Source organism: Manis pentadactyla, chromosome 12 (assembly GCF_030020395.1).
Source record: "Manis pentadactyla isolate mManPen7 chromosome 12, mManPen7.hap1, whole genome shotgun sequence".
Taxonomy (NCBI): Eukaryota; Metazoa; Chordata; class Mammalia; order Pholidota; family Manidae; genus Manis; species Manis pentadactyla.
In genome coordinates this window covers 73,529,001-73,549,603 of record NC_080030.1, presented here as the reverse complement: position 1 = coordinate 73,549,603, position 20,603 = coordinate 73,529,001, and the positions used below count along the sequence as shown (strand labels likewise).

Below are 20,603 nucleotides of genomic sequence, written 5' to 3'. Positions count from 1 at the left end.
ATTCAGGTCTTTGATCCATTTCAAAATTACTATTGTGTATGGCATTAGACAGTGTTCCAGTTTCATTCTCCTACATGTAGCTGTCCAGTTTTGCTAGCACCATCTGTTGAAGAGACTATCATTTCCCATTGTATGTCCATGGCTCCTTTATCATATCTTAACTGACCATATATGTTTGAGTTACTGTTTGGAGTCTCTATTCTGTTCCACTGGTCTGTGGCTCTGTTCTTGTGCCAGTACCAAATTTTCTTGATTACTGTGGCTTTGTAGTAGAGCTTAAAGTTGGGGTGTGAGAACCCCCCAACTTTATTCTTCCTTCTCAGGATTGCTTTGGCTATTCGGGGTCTTTGGCGGTTCCATATGAATTTTTGAACTATTTGTTCCAGTTCATCAAAGAATGCTGTTGGTAATTTGATAGGGATTGCATCAAATCTGTATATTGCTTTGGGCAGCATGGACATTTTGATGATATTAATTCTTCCTAGCCAGGAGCATGGGATGAGTTTCCATTTGTTAGTGTCCTCTTTAATTTCTCTTAAGAGTGTCTTGTAGTTTCCAGGGTATAGGTTTTTCAGTTCCTTGTTTACATTTATTCCTAGGTATTTTATTCTTTTTGATGCTAATGGAATTGTTTTCCTCATTTCTCTTTCTATTAGTTCATTGTTAGTGTATAGGAAAGCCACAGATTTCTGTGTATTAATTTTGTATCCTGCAATTTTGCTGAATTCTGATAATAGTTCTAGTAGTTTTGGAGTGGATTCTTTAGGATTTTTTATGTACAATATCATGTCATCTGCAAATAGTGATAGTTTGACTTCTTCTTTACCAATCTGGATTCCTTGTATTTCTTTGTTTTGTCTGATTGCCATGGCTAGGACACGTACTATGTTGAATAACACTGTGGAGAGTGGGCATCCCTGTCTTGTTCCCGATCTCAGAGGAAAAGCTTTCAGCCTCTCACTGTTCACTATGATGTTGGCTGTGGGTTTATCATATATGGCCTTTATTATGTTGAGGTACTTGCCCTGTATACCGATTTGTTGAGAGTTTTTATCATGAAAGGATGTTGAATTTTGTCGAATGCTTTTTCAGCATCAATGGAGATGATCATGTGGTTTTTGTCTTTCTTTTTGTTGACGTGGTGGATGATGTTGATGGATTTTTGAATGTTGTACCATCATTGCATCCCTGGGATGAATCCGACTTGGTCATGGTGTATGATCCTTTTGATGTATTTTTGAATTCGGTTTGCTAATATTTTGTTAAGTATTTTTGCATCTATGTTCATCAGGGATATTGGTCTGTAGTATTCTTCTTTGGTGGGGTCTTTGCCTGGTTTTGGTATTAAGGTGATGTTGGTTTCATAAAATGAGTTTGGGAGTATTCCCTCCTCTTCTATTTTTTGGTAATCTTTAAGGAGAATGGGTATTATGTGTTCTCTGTATGTCTGATAAAATTTTGAGGTAAATCCATCTGGCCTGGGGGTTTTGTTCTTGGGTAGTTTTTTGATTACCACTTCAATTTCATTGTTGATAATTGGTCTGTTTAGATTTTCTGTTTCTTTCTGGGTCAGTCTTGGAAGTTTGTATTTTTCTAGGAAGTTGTCCATTTCTCCTAGGTTTTCCAGCTTGTTAGCATATAGGTTTTCATAGTATTCTCTAATAATTCTTTGTATTTCTTTGGGATCCATTGTGATCTTTCCTTTCTTGTTTCTGATTCTGTTGATATGTGTTGATTCTCTTTTTGTCTTAATTAGTCGGACTAGAGGCTTATCCATTTTGTTTATTTTCTCGAAGAAGCAGCTCTTGGTTTCATTGATTTTTTCTATTGTTTTATTCTTCTAAATTTTATTTATTTCTTCTCTGATCTTTATTATGTCCCTCCTTCTGCTTACCTTAGACCTCATTTGTTCTTCTTTTTCCAATTTTGATAATTGTGACATTAGAGTATTCATTTGGGATTGTTCTTCCTTCTTTAAATATGCCTGGATTACTATATACTTTCCTCTTAAGACTGCTTTTGCTAAATCCCACAGAAGTTGGGGCTTTGTGTTGTTATTGTCATTTGTTTCCATATATTGTTACATCTCCATTTTAATTTGGTCATTGATCCATTGATTATTTAGGAGCATGCTGTTAAGTCTCCATGTGTTTGTGCGCCTTTTTGTTTTCTTTGTACAATTTATTTCTGGTTTTATACCTTTTTAGATCTTAAAAATTAATTTTTAGAATTTCAATCTTTTGGAATTTACTGAGGCTCGTTTTGTGGCCTAGTATGTGCTCTATTCTGGGGAATGTTCCATGTGCACTTGAGAAGAATGTGTATCCTGTTGCTTTTGGATGTGGAGTTCTATTGATGTCTATTAGGTAAATCTTTTCTTGTGTGTTTTTCAGTGCCTCTGTGTCCTTACTTATTTTCTGTCTGGTGGATCTGTCCTTTGGAGTGAGTGGTGTGTTGAAGTCTCCAAAAATGAATGATTTCCATTCTATTTCCTCCTTTAATTCTGTTAGTATATTTTTCAAATATGTTGGTGCTTCTGTATTGGGTGCATATATTTTTATAATGTTATATCCTCTTGTTGGACTGAGCCCTTTATCATTATGTAATGTCCTTCTTTATCTCTTGTTACTTTCTTTGTTTTGAAGCCTATTTTGTCTGATACTAGTACTGCAACACCCGCTTTTTTCTCCCTGTTTTTTGCATGAAATCTTTTTCCTTCCATTGACTTTTAATCTCTGCATGTCTTTGGGTTTGAGGTGAGTATCCAGTAAGCAGCATATAGATAGTTCTTGCTTTTTTATCTTTTCTATTACTCTGTGTCTTTTGATTTTTACATTCAGTCCATTTACATTTAGGGTGATTATTGAAAGATATGTGCTTTTTGCCATTGCAGGCTTTACGTTTGTGGTTACCAAAGGTTCAAAGTTAGCTTCTTTACTACCTTACTGTCTAACTTAACTTGCTTATTCAGCTATTATAAACACAGTATGATGATTCTTTATTACTCTCCCTTCTTATTCCTCCTCCTCCATTCTTCATATTTTGGGTGTTTTGTTCTGTGCTCTTTCTAGGAGTGCTCCCATCTAGAGCAGTTCCTCTAAAATACCCTGTAGAGGTGGTTTTTGGGGGCAAATTCCCTCAACTTTTGCTTGTCTGGGAATTGTTTAATCCCTCCTTCATATTTAAATGATAATCGTGCTGGATACAGTATCCTTGGCTCAAGGCCCTTCCATTTCATTGCATTAAATATATCTTGCCATTCTCTTCTGGCCTCTAAGGTTTCTGCTGAAAAGTCTGATGATAGCTTGATGGGTTTTCCTTTGTAAGTGACCTTTTTTCTCTCTGTGGCTGCCTTTAATACTCTGTCCTTGTCCTTGATCTTTGCCATTTTAATTATTATGTGTCTTGGTATTGTCCTCTTTGGGTCCCTTCTGTTGGGAGTTCTGTGTGCTTCTGTAGTCTGGGCAACTATTTCCTCCCTCAGTTTGGGAAAGTTCTCAGCAATTATTTCTTCAAAGACACTTTCTATCCCTTTTTCTCTCTCTTCTTCTGGTAACCTTATAATGAGGATATTGTTGATTTTGGATTGGTCACACAGTTCTCTTAATGTTGTTTCATTCCTGGAAATCCTTTAATCTCTCTCTGAGTCAGCTTCTATGCAATCCTGTTCTCTGGTTTCTATTCCATCAATGGCCTCTTGCATTTTATCCATTCTGCTTAGAAATCCTTCCAGAGATTGTTTCACTTTTGTAATCTCTCTCCGGATGTCATCCCTTAGCTCTTGCATATTTCTCTGCAGCTCTGTCAGCACATTTGTGATTTTTATTTTGAATTCTTTTTCAGGAAGACAGGTTATGTCTGTCTCTGCACATCCTCTCTCAGACATTGTCTGGACTGTTTTGGACTGGACTAAATTTTTCTGCCTTCTCATGGTGATAGCAGTGGCTGTAGGCAGGTTGCAGGTGTGTCAGTTGGGAGAAGAAAGTCCTTTCCTGCTTGCTGGATGCCTTGCCCTTCTCCGCTGTGTGTGTCGGTTACCCACACTCCTGGAGTAGCAACCAGGTTAATCCCCTTGCTGCTGTGTGTGGGGTCTCCATCAGAGCAGCACAGATACCTGTGGGAAGTGGCAGACATGCCAGGTGCACTACTCCACAATAGCAGCACCACTGCTGGGCAGCTGTGTGCCAACAGCGGCCTTTGGGTCTGGCCCGGGTGGCTGTGCATCGGGTTGGGATTCTGGTCGGCTGCTGGGAGTGCAGCTGCTCCCTCTGGCTCTGCTGCAGGTGCGTGCGGGCCTCTCCCATGCCCCGCTGGTGCTGCCGTGGCGGTCTCACACGGGCCTGACCCAGGCCCCTCTGGCGCCGCTGCTGCTGGCACATGCGGGCCGCTCCTTAGCTGCTCAGTCGCCACTGTGTCGGGCTTGCATGGGACCCTCCTGGTCCCCTCTGGTGCCACCAGTGCACGCATGCCGCTCCTTGTCCCCTCTGGTGCCGCCGCCCCCAGAGCACACCTCCACTCTCCCTCTACTGGGCCAGTGTGTCAGGGTCTGCACCAGTTGGCAGAATGACTGTCAGGCTGCTTAGTTCCATGAGGGGCTTCAGAGCTGCGCTGCCACCCAGGGGGTTATGGTGCCCCATATTCCCCGGGTTTCTCAGCTGCTGACTAACTGTACCAGGATGTCTTCTTCCAGCTGTGGGGTCCCTGTCTTTTTAAGACTTGCAAAAAGCACTCACTTTTCTTTTGTCTCAGGGGCTCCGATTGCAGGGACCTGTGCACACGTTTTGCTTTTTCCATTTCTCTAATACATAGCACCTCATGCACCTTGTGTCTGCGCTCCGGGTGCGGATTTCTAGAGCTGGTTGTTTAGCAGTCCTGGGGCTTCCACTCCCTCCCCATTCTGACTCCTTTTTTCCTGCCAGGTTCTGGGGTGGTCGGTGCATTCGGTTCCTGCCTGGCCGTGGCTTCTATCTTACCCCCTTCATGTCATGTTGAGTGCTCGCAGATGTAGATGTATCCTGGCTGATGTGCTGTATCCACTGGTGTCTCTTTTAGGAATAGTTGTATTTATTGTATTTTCATAAATATATATGTTTTTGCAAAGAGATGTCCACTGAACTACTCACGCCGCCATCTTGGCTCTTCCCTCCCTCGCTAATATTTTGTTGAGCATTATTGCATCTATGTTCATCAAGGATATTGGTCTGTAATTTTCTTTTTTTGAGGTGTCTTTGCCTGGGTTTGGTACTGGAGTGATGCTGGCCTCATAGACTGAGTTTGGAAGTATTCCCTCCTCTTCTCCTTTTTGGAAAACTTTAAGGAGGATGGGTATTAGGTCTTCACTAAGTGTTTGGTATAATTCACCAGTGAAGCCATCCAGTCCATGCATTTTGTTCTTAGGTAGTTTTCTGATTACCAGTTCAATTTTGTTGTTCTCCTTTCTTTAGGTAGGCCTGTTTTGCTATATACTTTCCCCTTTAGAACTGCCTTCACTGCATCTCACAGTAGTTAGGGCATTGAGCTGTTGTATTGCTTTGTCTCCATATATTGCTTCATCTCTGTTTTTATTAGGTCATTGATCCATTGATTATTTAGAAGCATGTTGTTAAGCCTCCATGTTTGTAGGCTTTTTTGTTTTCTTTGCACAATTTACATCTATTTTCATAATTTTGTGGTCTGAGGAATTGGTGGAACAATTTCAATGTTTTTGAATTTACTGAGGCTTTTTTTGTGGCCTAGCATGTGATCTATTCTGCAAAATGTTCCATGTGCACTTGAGAAAAATGTTTATCCTGTTAATTTTGGGTGGAGTGTTCTGTAGATGTGTGTTAGGTCTATCCTTCTAATGTGTTGTTCAATGCCTCTATCTCCTTATTCAGTTTCTGACTGGTTGATTTTTCCTTTATAGTGAGTGGCATGTGGAAGTCTAAAATGAATGCATTGCATTCTATTTCCCCCTTTAATTCTGATAGTACTTGTTGCACATACATTGATATTAATAATGATTACATCCTCCTGTTGGACTTACCCTTTTATCGTTATATATTGTTTTTACTCTCTTGTTAGTTTCTTTGTTTTGATGTCTGTTTTATCTGAAATAAGTACTGAAACTCCTGCTTTTTTCTCCCTATTGTTTACATAAAGTATCTTTTCCCATACCTTTTCTTTTAGTCTATGCTTGTGTTTGTCTCTGGGTTTGAAGTGAGTCTCCTGTTGGCAGCATAAAGATGGGGCTTGCTTTTATATCCTTCTGTAGCTCTCTGTCTTTTGATTGGTGCTTTCAGCCCATTTATATTTAGGGTAATTATTGATATATATGTACTTATTGCCTTTGTATGCCTTAGATTTGTGGTAACTAAAGGTTCAAGGGCAGCTTCTTTACTAACTGTCTAACTTAACTCACTTATAACAATATTATAAACACAACCTATTGTTCTCTTTTTTTCTCCCTTTTTTTCTTTCTTGTCTACTCTTTATATGTTAGGTGTGATACACTGTACTCTTTGTGTATCCATTGACTGACTTTGTGGATAGTTAACTTAATTCTGTATTTGCTTAGTAATTAATGAGTTTACTTCCTTTACTTGTGGTTTTATTTTCTCTTTTGACAGCTATTCAGCTTTCAGAGCACTTCTTCTAAAACAGTCCTTTTAAAATACACTGTGGAGATGATTTGTGGGAGGTATATTCCCTCAACTTTTGCTGATCTGGAAATTGTTTAATCCCTGCTTCAAATTTAAATGATAATCTTGCTGGGTAGACTATTTATTGGTTCATGGCCCTTCTGTTCATTGCATTAAATATGTAATGCCATCCACTTCTTTAAAATTTCTGCTGAGAAGTGAGATGATAGGCTGATGAGTTTTCCTTGGTATGTGATCTTTTTTCTCTCTCTCTGCTTTTAATACTCTCTCCTTGTCCTAGATATTTGCCATTTTAATTATTATATTATATTGTCTTCCTTGGGTCCCTTGTGTTGAGAGATCTGTGCCCTTCCATGGCTTGAGACACTATTTCTTTCCCCAGATTGGGGACGTTTTCAGCAGCTCCTTCTTCAAAGATGCTTTCTATCCCTTTTTCTCTCTTTTTCTTCTTCTGGTACCACTTAAATGTGAATATTGTTCCATTTGCATTGGTCACAGAGTTGCCTTATTATTCTTTCATTCCTAGATATCCTTTTACCTCTCTCTGCCTTAGCTTCTTTGTATTTCTGTTCCTTAATTTCTATTCAATTTACCATCTGCTCTACCCCTTCTAGTCTGCTTTTTCAACCACTCCTTGTATATTTCATTTCAGATACTGTATTTTTCAAAGTTTCTCTTCCTTGAATTCATCCCTGAGACCTTGAATTTTTTTCTGTAGTTCCGTTAGCATGTTTAGAATTTTTATTTTGAAATCTTTATCAGGAAGATTGATGATTTCAGTTTCACTGAGCCCTCTTTCTGGTGTTTGAAGGATTTTTGATAGAACAAGGTTCTTCTGCATTTTCATAAACCTACTGTATAGTGTGGAATAATAGCTTTGTGTAGGTGTTACCCTCTAGTGACCAAAACCTCTACTCTCTGGAGATCCTCAGCATCTGGAGTGATGGCGGTTGTCTTAGGTGAGCAGTGCCAGTATCTGCCAGGAAGAAAGAGATTTTTCCTGCTCCCAGCTGCAATGCCTGCCTCCACTTCCAGGGCCAGTGAGCAAAGCTCACAGAAAAAAGCCCTTGTGATATGCCCCGTTAGCTGCCATAGGCAGTACTGCAATGTGGCTGTCCTGAAATGTTGGTGGGGGCAGCAGTTTTACAAGCCAGTTCCAGTTGGGAGGAAATACTGCCAGGTTGCATATCACAGTGGGGAGCCTTGGGTCTGCATTGCCAGCCACTGGATGGATCACCTGAATCTGCTAAGTTTCCAACCTACTTAGCTGTGTGTCCCAGGATGATTTTGTCCACCTGTCCTTCATCCTGTGCAGCAAGCTCTGTGTAATCCTTGCCCCTTTAGCAGCCCTCTCATTGTTGAGAAGTCTTTCAAAGCACCCACCTTTCTTTTGTCCCAGAGTGCCCAGTTTTGGGTACTAATTCTCCACAATTGGTTGGAATCTCATACTCTCCAAGTATTCCACCAGTCTTTGCTTTCCAAACCCTCTCATATCCAGATCAGCATGCAATGTGGGTTCATGCTCCCAATGTGGGCATAGTGTGGTATTTAGCAGTCCTAGGCTTCTGTGTCTATTGCTTTCACTGGTGAGCTGGGTTGGGGGAAGGGCTTGGCTCCCATTGGATCACAGCTTTCCTACTTTAACTTTCACAAGAGATACCCTCTTGTCTCCAGATGTAGGCCATCTGTTGCAGTCTTCTTTCTGCTCACTTTTTTAGGATTAGTTGTATTTGCTATATTTTCATATTACATGTGGTTTGGGGAGGAGATTTCTGCCTCATTTCTCATGCCACCATCTTTCTCCTCAGTAATATGGTTTTAAACCTTCATATTGTTAATGTGGTGTTTCACATTGATTGGTTTGTTGATGTTGATGCATTCTTGCCTCACTCAAATGCCAATAGATTATGATCCATAATGCTTTCAGTGTATTATTGAATTCAGTTTGCTAATTTCCTATTGCATGCATTGCACTAATGTTCATCAAGAATAATGGTCTGTAGATTTCTTTTCATATAGTGTCCTTGTGTGTAATTTTATTATCATGAAATCCTGGCTTTCAAAAATGGCTTTCACCAAATCTAACATTTGGGTGGGTTTTAGAATACTAGTATTAATAACTTAATAATTTGTTAATATCATTTCAAATACTTTGCAGAAGAACACTGGTTTTCTTGCTCTTACTCAACATAACAGGCACATTGCTACCTGAGGCTCTTTGCACTGAATGTTTCTTCTTCCTGTATTGTACTTCTCTAGATATTTGCATAGGTTACACATTTTTGCACCTATCATACTTGTTTAAATATTGCATTCACAGTGAAGCTATTCTTGATGATCATATTTAAATAGCTAGACTCACTCAAAAAACTTCGAGTTCCCGTGGTACTTTATTTTCTCTTCATAATATATTAATCACCTTGTAATATACCACATATTAGCACATTTATTTTTTTTTTCATTCTTTACAAGGCCACACTTAGGAAATCAGTATAGTATTTACACAGGAACAAATAGGTCACAGGGACAGGAATGACTGGAGACCCAAGTCTCCATGTATAAGAGACCCCATATGAATTTAAGCATGGTTCAACTACTAATGGAAAAAGGATGGGTTCTTAGTATTGGGAGAGCTGCTTCACTATATGGAGGAAATAAAGCTGGATATCAATCATCCCAGCCAGTTGTGAATTCTAGTTTTATTTAGACATTAATATTAAGGGTAAGTTATAAAGCTGTTTTGCTTAGGGAAGTGTAGTTATTTCTGTGATAAAAATCATTGTTCCCTAGGGGTGGAGAAGAGCTTCTCAGTCAAATGTCCATTGAAAAAATTACCAGTAAGACATTTTATAAGGCAGTGTCTGAGATGAAGTGTGATGAAAATATGGCATTAACTACAAAAAGTGTAATATAATTTAATACCTAAATAAACTAAAAAGCGGGAAAAGGGAGAAAGATAGAAAGAGATGGAGAGGCTGGGAAAGGTAGAGGGAGAAGAGTAGCGCTAAAGGGAGAAGGAGAACGAGGGGAGGGAGAAGTGCAGGCCATTTTGCCTGGGGGACACTTTGCAGCAGTGCTCATATTCCTGAATTTTGGGAGACCTGTAGCCCATAGGTCATGAGTGTTATCCTGTCTGTCATTCTGAACCCATGATACCACCTCAGCAGCAGTATCTATTAACTGGAAAATGAACATTTATTTAAGAAAACCTTTTAGAGCCCTCTAACATTGAGTTTTAATCAAGTTTTAGCTCCTCCTGTGTTAATATGTAGGCACAAGTGGTCATAGTCTTCCCTCGGTGATTTTGGAAGCCTTTGGAAGGAAGGTGAGCATGAGAACTGATGAGGGGTCAGTATGTTTACTCATTTTAGAACCCACATTATATCCTAATAGGGACATAGGATGTTTTGGTGGGGTAATTCTGTTTGAAAACACTGGCTTTGAAATACCAGAAGCAGACCTTCTTAGTGGGTATGTTTTAAATCTCACTAGTCTCATATATGAAGGTTGTGAATAAATGTAAGGAAATTAACACAGGCAATCATACCCACATATTTGGTCATGAATATCCACTTTCATTGTAGTTAACTGAAAGAGTCATCATAAGAATTTCACAGATCCCACTGAAATCCAGGGTCCAATTTCAGGCCACATCTTTCCCTTTCTGTCTATGTGGGTGTCACAGGTTTTCCTTAGGTATTTGTAGTAAACACCATTTCCTTTAGTAGAGATCGTGGGCAAAGTGAAATAACAGGGGGAAGGTGAGAAAGATTAAAAATTACTTCTTGGGAGGAATTTGTGTGACAAATGCCCTGGAAGTTTTGAATGAACCACCATCTTAAAAGTGAAACAAAAGCAATCTTTATTGACTTTTACCTTTTGTGAACCTTACATATGAAAAAGAATCCATGCAGACAACATTATCATTATCCCTAGTTGAATAACAACATACATGACTTAAACACTGATGCTATAGTTTTGAACATTTTGAGAACTTCCTCAAGTTGAAAATAAAATTATTTCTTTTACAGGAACCACATGGGCTCAGCAATTACTAAGCCTGATTTATTTTGAAGAGCATCGCAAAAGATTGGCAAATGTGGACACAATGGATCTAGTGCCCTTTCTAGAATACAGTCTTGAAGGAAGAAACTTTGACAAAATACCATCTCCTCGACTTTTCTGTAGTCACGTTCCATACTACTTGGCTCCCAGAGGGCTGAAGAATAAAAAAGCCAAAGTAGGAGAGAGACCATGCCTGCTGAAAGATTGCTCTTTTTGTTATTTCATTTCTTATTACACTGATACTACATGTATCTCGTTGTTAGATCATGTGGTATTTCACATACTGTAATTTTTTTAAATTTTGTTTCATTAATCTACAATTAAATGAAGAAAATTATGTTTATTAGGGTCCCCCCTTCACCAAGTCCCCCCGACAAACCCCATTATGGTCACTGTCCTTCATCATAGTAAGATGTTGTAGAATCACTACTTGTCTTCTCTGTGTTGCACAGCTCCCCCTTCCCCCCCCCCACATTATACATGCTAATCATAATACCCCTTTCTTCTTCCCCTCCCTTATCCTTCCTTCTCTCCCATTCTCCCGAGTCCCTTTCCCTTTGGTAACTGTTAGTCCACTCGGGTTCTGTGATTCTGCTGCTGTTTTGTTCCTTCAGTTTTTCTTTGTTCTTATACTCCATATATGAGTAAAATAATTTAGTATTTGTCTTACTCCACCTGGCTTATTTCACTGACCATAATACCCTCTAGCTCCATCCATGTTGTTGCAAATGGTAGGATTTGTTATGGCTGAATAATATTCCATTGTCTATATGTACCATGTCTTCTTTATTCATTCATCTACTGATGGACGCTTAGGTTACCTCCATTTCTTGGCTATTGTAAATAGTGCGGCAATAAACATAGCAGTGCATCTATCTTCTTCAAACTGGGCTGCTGCATTCTTAGGGTAAATTCCTAGAAGTGGAATTCCTGGATTAAATGGTATGTCTATTTTCTGCATTTTGAGGAACCTCCATACTACTTTCCACAATGGTTGAATTAATTTACATTACCACAAGCAGTGTAGGAGGATTTCCCTTTCTCCACAACCTCGCCAACATTTGTTGTTTTTTGTCTTTTGGATGGATGATAGCCATCCTTACTGGTGTGAGGTGATATCTCATTGTGCTTTTAATTTGCATTTCTCTGATAACAAGTGATGTGGTGCATCTTTTCATGTGTCTGTTGGCCATCTGAATTTTTTCTTTGGAGAACTGCTCAGCTCCTGTGTCCATTTTTTAATTGGATTGTTTGCTTTTCATTTGTTGAGGTGCATGAGCTCTTTATATATTCTGAATGTCAAGCCTTTATTGAATTTGTCATTTATGAAATTATTCTTCCAAACTATAGGGTACTTTTTTGTTCTATTGTTGGTGTCTTTTTGTTGTACAGAAGCTTTTCAGCTTGATGTAGTCGCACTTGTTCATTTTTGCTTTTGTTCTTCTTGCCCAAGGAGATATGTTCATGAAGAAGTCACTCAACTTTATGTCCAAAAGATTTTTGCCCATGTTTTTTCTAAGATTTTTATGGTTTCATAACTTACATTTAGGTCTTTAATCCATACTAAATTTACTTTTGTGTATGGGGTTAGACAGTGATCCAACTTCATTCTCTTACATGTAGCTCTCCAGTTTTGCCAGCACCATCTGTTGAAGAGACCGTCATTTCCCCATTGTATGTCCATGGTTCCTTTATCATATGTTAACTGACCATATATGTTTGGGTTAATGTCTGGAGTCTCTATTCTGTTCCACTAGTCTGTGGTTCAGTCCTTGTGCCATTACAAAATTGTCTTGATTTCTTTGGCTTTGTAGTAGAGCTTGAAGTTGGGGAGCGAGAAACCCCTCTCCACTTTATTCTTACTTCTCAGGATTGCTTTTGCTATTCAGGGTCTTTGGTGTTTCCATATGAATTTTTGAACTATTTGTTCCAGTTCATTGAAGAATGTTGTTGGTAATTTGATGGGGATTCCATCAAATCTGTATATTGCTTTGGGCAGGATGGCCATTTTGATGATATTAATTCTTCTTAGCCAAGAGCATAGGATGTGGTACCATTTGCTAGTGTCCTCTTTAATTTCTCTGAAGAGTGTCTTACAGTTTTCAGGGTATAGGCTTTCACTTCCTTGGTTACGTTTATTCCTAGGTATTTTATTCTTTTTGATGTAATTGTGAATGGAATTTTTTTTCTTATTTCTCTTTCTATTAGTTCATTGTTAGCGTATAGGAAAGCCACAGATTTCTGTGTATTAATTTTGTATCCTGCAACTTTGCTGTATTCCGATATCAGTTATAGTAGTTTTGGAGTAGAGTCTTTAGGTTTTTTATGTACAATATAATGCAATCTGCAAATAGTGAGAGTTTAACTTTTCTTTACCAATCTGGATTCCTTGTATTTTTTTGTTTTGTCTAATTGCCGTGGCTAGGACCTCCAGTACTATGTTAAATAACAGTGCAGAGAGTGGGCTTCTCTTTCTTGTTCCCAATCTCAGAGGAAAAGCTTTCAGCTTCTCGCTGTTCAGTATGATGTTAGCTGTGGGTTTATCATATGTGGCCTTTATTATGTTGAGGTACTTGCCCTCTATACCCCTTTTCCGGAGAGTTTTTACCATGAATGGATGTTGAATATTGTTTAATGCTTTTTCAGCATCTATGGAGATGATCATGTGGCTTTGCCATTCTTTTTGTTTATGTGGTGGATGATGTTGATGGATTTTTTAATGTTGTACCATCCTTGCTTCCCTAGGATGAATCCCACTTGGTCATGGTGTATGATGCTTTTGATATATTTTTGAATTTGGTTTGCTAATATTTTGTTGAGTATTTTTGCTTCTATGTTCATGAGGGATATTGTTCTGTAATTATCTTTTTTGGTGGGATCTTTGCCTGGTTTTGGTATTAGGGTGATGTTGGCTTCATAGAATGAGTTTGGGATTATTCCCTTCTCTTCTATTTTTTGGAAAACTTTAAGAAGAATGGGTATTATGTGTTCTCTGTATGTCTGATAAAATTCCGAGGTAAATCCATCTGGCCCGGGGGTTTTGTTCTTGGGTAATTTTTTGATTACCACTTCAATTTCTTTGCTCATAAATGCTTTGTTTAAATTTTGTGTTTCTTCCGTGGTCATTCTTGGAAGGTTGTATTTTTCTAGGAAGTTGTCCAGTTCTTCTATGTTTTCCAGCTTGTTAGCATATAGGTTTTCGTAGTAGTTTGTAATAATTCTTTGTATTTCTTTGGAGTCTGTCGTGATGTTTCCTTTCTCATTTCTGATTCTGTTGATGTGTGTTGATTCTCTTTTTCTCTTTATAAGTTTGGGTAGAAGCTTATCTGTTTTGTTTATTTTCTCAAAGAACCAGCTCTTGGTTTCATTGATTTTTGCTATTGTTTTATTCTTCTCAATTTTGTTTATTTCTTCTCTAATCTTTATTTTGTCCGTCCTTCTGCTGACTTTAGGCCTAATATGTTCTTCTTTTTCCAATTTCGATAATTGTGATGTTAGACTATTCATTTGGGATTGTTCTTCCTTCTTTAAGTATGCCTGGATTGCTATATACTTTCCTCTTAAGACTGCTTTCACTGCGTCCCACTGAAGTCGGGGTTTTGTGTTGTTGTCATTTGTTTCCATATATTCCTTGATCTCTATTTTAATTTGTTCATCGATCCATTGATTATTTAGGAGCATGCTGTTAAGCCTCCCTGTGTTTGTGAGCCTTTTTGTTTTCTTTGTACAATTTATTTCTAGTTTTATACCTTTTTTGATCTTAAAAATTAATTTTTAGAATTTCAATCTTTTGGAATTTACTGAGGCTCTTTTTGTGGCCTAGTATGTGCTCTATTCTGGAGAATGTTCCATGTGCACTTGAGAAGAATGTGTATCCTGTTGCTTTTGAATGTAGAATTCTATAGATGTCTATTAGGTCCATCTGTTCTAGTGTGTTCTTCAGTGCCTCTATGTCCTTACTTATTTTCTGCCCAGTGGATCTATCCTTTGGGGTGAGTGGTGTGTTGAAGTCTCCTAAAATGAATGCATTGCATTCTATTTCCCCCTTTTTGTATTTGTTTACAATACAAAAAGTTCTGTTAGTATTTGTTTCACATATGAAAAAGTTCTGTTAGTATTTGTTTCACATATGCTGGTGCTCCTGTGTTGGGTGCATATATATTTAGAATGGTTATATCCTTTTGTTGGACTGAGCCTTTTATCATTAAGTAATGTCCTTCTTTATCTCTTGTTACTTTCTTTGTTTTGAAGTCTATTTTGTCTGATACTAGTACTGCAACTCCTGTTTTTTTCTCTCTATTAGTTGCATGAAATATCTTTTTCCATCCCTTGACTTTTAGCCTGTGCATGTCTTTAGGTTTGAGGTGAGTTTCTTGTAAGCAGTATGTAGATGGATCTTGCTTTTTTATCCATTCTATTACTCTGTGTCTGATTGGTGCATTCAGTCCATTTACATTTAGGGTGATTATTGAAAGATATGTACCTATTGCCGCTGCAGGCTTTAGATTTGTGGATACCAAAGGTTCAAGGTTAGATTCTTTAGTATCTTGCTCTCTATCTTAACTTGCTTATTGACCTGTTATAACACTGTCTGGTGATTCTTTATTTCTCTCCCTTCTTATTCCTCCTTTGCCATTCTTTATATCTTGGTTGTTTTATTCTGTTCTCTTTTGTGTTTCCTTTAACTGCTTTTGTGAGTAATTGATTTTATTTTTTGCCTTTAGTTAGTATTTGGTTGGTCTGCTTTCTTTGCTGTGATTTTATTTTCTTTAGTGACATCTATTTAGTCTTAGGAGTGCTCCGAACTAGTGCAGTCCCTCTAAAATACCCTGTAGAGTTGGTTTGTGGGTGGCAAATTCCCTCAACTTTTGCTTGTCTGGGAATTATTTAATCCCTCCTTCATATTTCAATGTTAATCATGCTGGATACAGTATTATTGTTTCAAGGCCCTTCTGTTTCATTGCATTAAATATATCATGCCATTCTCTTCTTGCCTGTAAGGTTTCTGTTGAGAAGTCTTATGATAGGCTGATGGGTTTTCCTTTGTAGGTGAACTTTTTCCTCTCTCTAGCTGCCTTCAAAACTCTGTCCTTGTCCTTGATCTTTGCCATTTTAATTATTATGTGTCTTTGTGTTGTCCTCCTTGGGTCCTTTGTGTTGGGAGTTCTGTGTGCTCCCGTGGTCTGTTTGATTATTTCCTCCCCCAGTTTGGGGAATTTTTTGGCCATTATTTATTCAAAGACTCTTTCTATCCCCTTTTCTCTCTTTTCTTCTTCTGGTACCCCTGTATGTGGTATTGATCATTTTGGATTGGTCACATATTTCTCTTAATATTGTTTCATTCCTGGAGATCCTTTTATCTCTCTGCGTCAGCTTCTATGTGTTCCTGTTCTCTGGTTTCTATTCCATCTATAGCCTCTTGCATCTTATCCATTCTGCTTATAAATCATTTATGTCATCTCCCTCTGGACTTCATCCCTTAGCACTGCATATTTCTCTGAAGCTCCGTCAGCATTGTTATGACATTTATTTTGAATTCTTTTTCAGGAAGATTGGTTAGGTCTATGTCCTTCTCAGGGGTTGACTGTGTGATTTTGGTCTGTATCAAATTATTCTGCCTTTTCATGGCGATAGAGGTAGTTGTGCGGAGCTGCTGTGTGTGTTTCCTGGGAGAAAACCCCTTCTTGCAGATTTGTGGCTTTTCTCTCCTGGGAGAACAGCGAACTCTAGCGGCTTGTGCTGGGCAGATGCGCGCATATGGGGCCTCTGATTCATGCCAGGCTGCTGTGGAGTTTAGCTCCATGGTTGCTGTGGGTGTGACTGGCCTCAGTCTGCTGCTCCAATATGGTGGAGCCATGTCATAGGGGAAACAGGTGGGAGGCTGTTTATCGCCATGATGGGCCTCTGAGCTGTGCTGCTGCCCAGGGGGTTAGGGCACCCGGAGTTCCCTGGGATTCCCAGGTGCTGAGCTAAGTGTCCCGGGGCACTTCCATTCAGCTGTGGGGTCCCTGTCGCTTTAACACTTTCAAAAAGCACTCGCTTTTCTTTGTCCCAGGGTTTCTGGGTGCAGGGACCTGCTCACAGATCTTACTGTCCTATTTCCCTAGTATCCAGCACACCACACACTGTGAATCTGTGCTCTGGTGCGGATGGCTAGGGCTGGGTGTTTAGCAGTCCTGGGCTCCCTCTCCCTCCCCGATCTGACTCCTGTCCTCCCACCCAGAGCTGGCATGAGGGACACTTGGGTAGCACTGGGCTGCAGCTTGTATTTTAACCCCTTTGCGAGGCGCTGGGTTCTCGCAGGTGTTGATGTAGTCTGGCTGTTGTCCTGTGTCTTCTGGTCTCTCTTTTAGGAATAGTTGTATTTGGTGTATTTTTAAAATATATATGGTTGTTGGAGGAGATATCCACTGCTCTACTTACACCACCATCTTGGCTCCACCCCCACATACTGTAATTTTTAATAGCATTTGCATTCTTATTTTTAATATTGAATTTTATTTTCATTTTGTCATATTTTCATCATCTAATAATACATATAATTTAAAAGTTAAGCATGTACATACATTCATATATTTTATATTAATGAATATATTATAATGACATATGTAATATGTATGTAATATATGTCTCTAATTTTAAGTTAACTCTGTCACTATGTATACACATAAACTACTAGGGATTTCCTTTCCCTTTCCCTTCACAGCCTCCCTGCTTTCCTGGATACTCCCAGCTTATTTCCCATTCTTCGTCAAAGCTCATCTTCCATGAAAATCAAAGCATCTTCAGAACCTGTCAGTGTTCTCTACAGGATGATTTTTCTGTCCCTCTCGTCCATCCTCCCTGCATCAATCATTTCCATGTATTGAAAATTTCAGCTCTTTATTAATTACGTTACTCTCAATTTTAGCTCCCATCACTCATGGGATAATTTCAAAATTCACGTGAATGGTCTTCCAGCAGGCCGAGACAAGAAGAGGCCAGCCAGGCACCAGGGCCCAAAGTCCAAGGAGGACGTCACTTTCAGAGTGGAGCAAATGCATGATGTTCCTCCTTCAGATTTGCACACCTGGCCCTGCCCTGGCCTCCTTCTATACCCAGTCCTGCCAACCTCAGTGTGAAATTGCCAACACCAGTGATCTTTCCTCCACCAACCTCAGCTACCCTTCTAGCCCTCTTATAAACCACCAAATACTTATGGCCCTCATTGCTTTCTTATTTCACATGTGTATATATTAATTTGTTATCTATTTTTCTGACCTTAGTGTAAAACCATGAGAAGTTAGAGGATGTAGGAGGCTGAGTTCACAAGGTTAAAAACAGTGACCCTCAAGTATTGTACTTGATTGAAGGACTCACCCATGATTTCACGAATTAAATCATGACTTCAAGCCCCTTGTTCAGAAGTGCTTCCTAGTCTGCCTGTTCCTCTCTGGCATTCCCATTCCAGCCTGTGTCAGCATCATTCAGGATCCATCCCCTCCAGTCTTCTGGCAAAGAGAGCCCTACTTCTTCACTGTATTTTAGCACTATGCTCCCTTCTTTCTAAAGCCACTTGCTCCTTTTGTCTCTGTTATAATCAGCTGGGGAAACCTGTTGCAACACAATTAGAATGCATTCCAAACTTGCTTAGAGACCTGAGTTAATAGCATAAAACATAAACACTTCAAATTTGTACCTGGTCTTCAATCTGATGGTCGAATTTCTCAAATTCTACTACTTTAAATATTTTGCATTCTTGGTTTACAAAGTGAAAGTGTGACACTTTCTTTCCTCTTTGGAAACCTCACCAGCATTCTGCTCTGTGCTTTAACCGGCCCCAGGTAATGACCTCCCATTCAGAAAGTTTACCCCCACTGTGTCCTCTTACCACCTTCCCTCCTTAAGAGAAAAAGTGCAGTGTGTAGACCGTGTCTTCTACATTAGAGATCATTAGAGTCAGCCCCTCTGTTTGCAGTCAGAGTCTGTTTTTGTCATTCCCAGTGTGCCCCTAATGAGCGTGATTTTGTATCCGCTGGATATTTGGATTTGTCTGGTAGTATTTTTTGGCTGGGGTTGTAGTGGTACTGCGGGTTTGGTGTGAAACGAGACCACGGATGCTATTAAATATGTGACATTAGACAGGGCAGACGCGCATCAGACAGTTAATTGTTCCAAAATGTCGGGCCACTTTGGGAGGCCACTTTTGGGAGCCTTCCTCCACCCTCAAAGATTTGGCACGAGCAATAATTTCCTTTTTCCAATTCATCATCAATTTCTTCTTCTTTCCTGATCATTCACTTTGGCACATAAGGTGTCTTGTTACACTTTCTGAAAGAGACAGAACTCCATGTTATCCATACTAATTTTTGGCTGCTGTTTTTATGTTCTTTGAGCTAATCTAAGTCCATTTGACTTCTGCCTCCAACTTTCAATTTATGCCTCAAAATCAATATCATATGTTTATTATATTTTATAAGCCCAAGAATCAATTTTGTGTCATCTTATTTGGCATATCCATGGCATCAGACTTAGTTGATCTTTTTCTACTTCTTTATATCTTTTCTCTTCCTACCTTTGTATGTCAGTGTAGAAATGTGGTAAATCTTTAACTGTTTGAAAATATTGAGATGATGAGTCACTGCAGGTCATGATTTCCTGGGCAGTGTGGGTCACGTAGGGGTGAGAAGAGCCCAGAAATACCAAGAATCTATCAGCTCATCTCCTCTCATGAATCGTTGTCATGGGGCACTGCACAGGGAGGGCACATGTGGATGAAACCTTCTCTTTACCTGAACTGGATGTTTGCCAAGAGGAGAAAGAACAGATATACAAGTGAATCCTCAATAGAGATGCAAGGCCTGGGGTTAACTGAGTGAGCCTGAATGTTCTATACACACAGAGAATAAGGATCTTAAACATGAGCTGGGCAGATTTTAATGATATTTTGTATTCCTGTAAGATTAGCTTGCTTATTGTTAAGGAATTATTTCTTCTAGTTGTTTATCATAAACAGTATTTTACATGAACCATCTATTCCTTCCATTTCAAAAAAGTGCTTGACAAGTAACCTGTGTGAGCCAAGGAGTTCTGTTTTCTTTTATCAGTAAGAAAGATGGTAAGTGTACACTGAAGAATAAGAAAAACAGAATTTGAGATTTATTTGTGTATTGATATATGTTAGTGAGGTGTTTCAGTTCTCATAGAATTTTATAGTTTTTCTAAAATTGTCACCTGCATTAGCTGCTTATTGCAGGGGAAATGAATGATGTTGCTCTCTCCACCTGGGAAGTTAAGAAGACTTAAATCCAGAGATGGGTCTTGAACAGTGACTGACAGTCTAGGCAAAGCAGGGAGGGAGAGGCATTGAAGGAATGAGAAACAGGAATACGAAGGTGACAGCTGGGCGTGTACAACATGGTTGGGAGGTTGTCGATACTAACATTAGTGGGTCCCATCCAACTGAAGGGCCTTCAGGGGAAATGATGATGGAATGAAAGCAACACAATTATTTCCTCTTTTTCCTGCAGATTATTTATGTGTACAGGAACCCTAAAGACGTTATGTGCTCATTTTTTCATTTTTCAAACATGATGAGAATATTGAAACCATCCACCAATATGGAGGAATTTATGAAACTCTTTTTGGAAGGAAAAGGTAACTGAGCTTATAAACTAGCAGTAAGTTCATACCTGTGGGAAGTTTTTAAGGTTAGTGAATTTTGCAAAGGTAAAGAAACTCATGAAATGGAGTAGACTGGGATCAGTGGACAATGTATCAAGCTGTTTGTGGGGTTATCTTGGATAAAATTTCTACTCACTGTCACACAAACTCAGTATATTGTCAAGATCAAAAAGCCATACCATAAGTAAATATTAACATTTGATCATGATAGGAGTGTGAACAGATTAGGAATTC

General features: G+C 39.0%; 1 protein-coding gene across 2 annotated transcripts in view; it reads left to right on the top strand.

Annotated features, from left to right (window-relative positions):
• The window catches only part of LOC118916507 (amine sulfotransferase-like), a 176,466-nt gene that overhangs the window by 43,977 nt on the left and 111,886 nt on the right, over positions 1 to 20,603 (top strand). For both annotated transcript variants that reach the window (XM_057489319.1, XM_036893564.2), the window contains exons 3-4: positions 10,673 to 10,881; positions 20,216 to 20,342. In XM_057489319.1, coding sequence (XP_057345302.1) covers positions 10,673 to 10,881; positions 20,216 to 20,342 — 336 coding nt within the window. The remainder of the gene's footprint in view (positions 1 to 10,672; positions 10,882 to 20,215; positions 20,343 to 20,603) is intronic.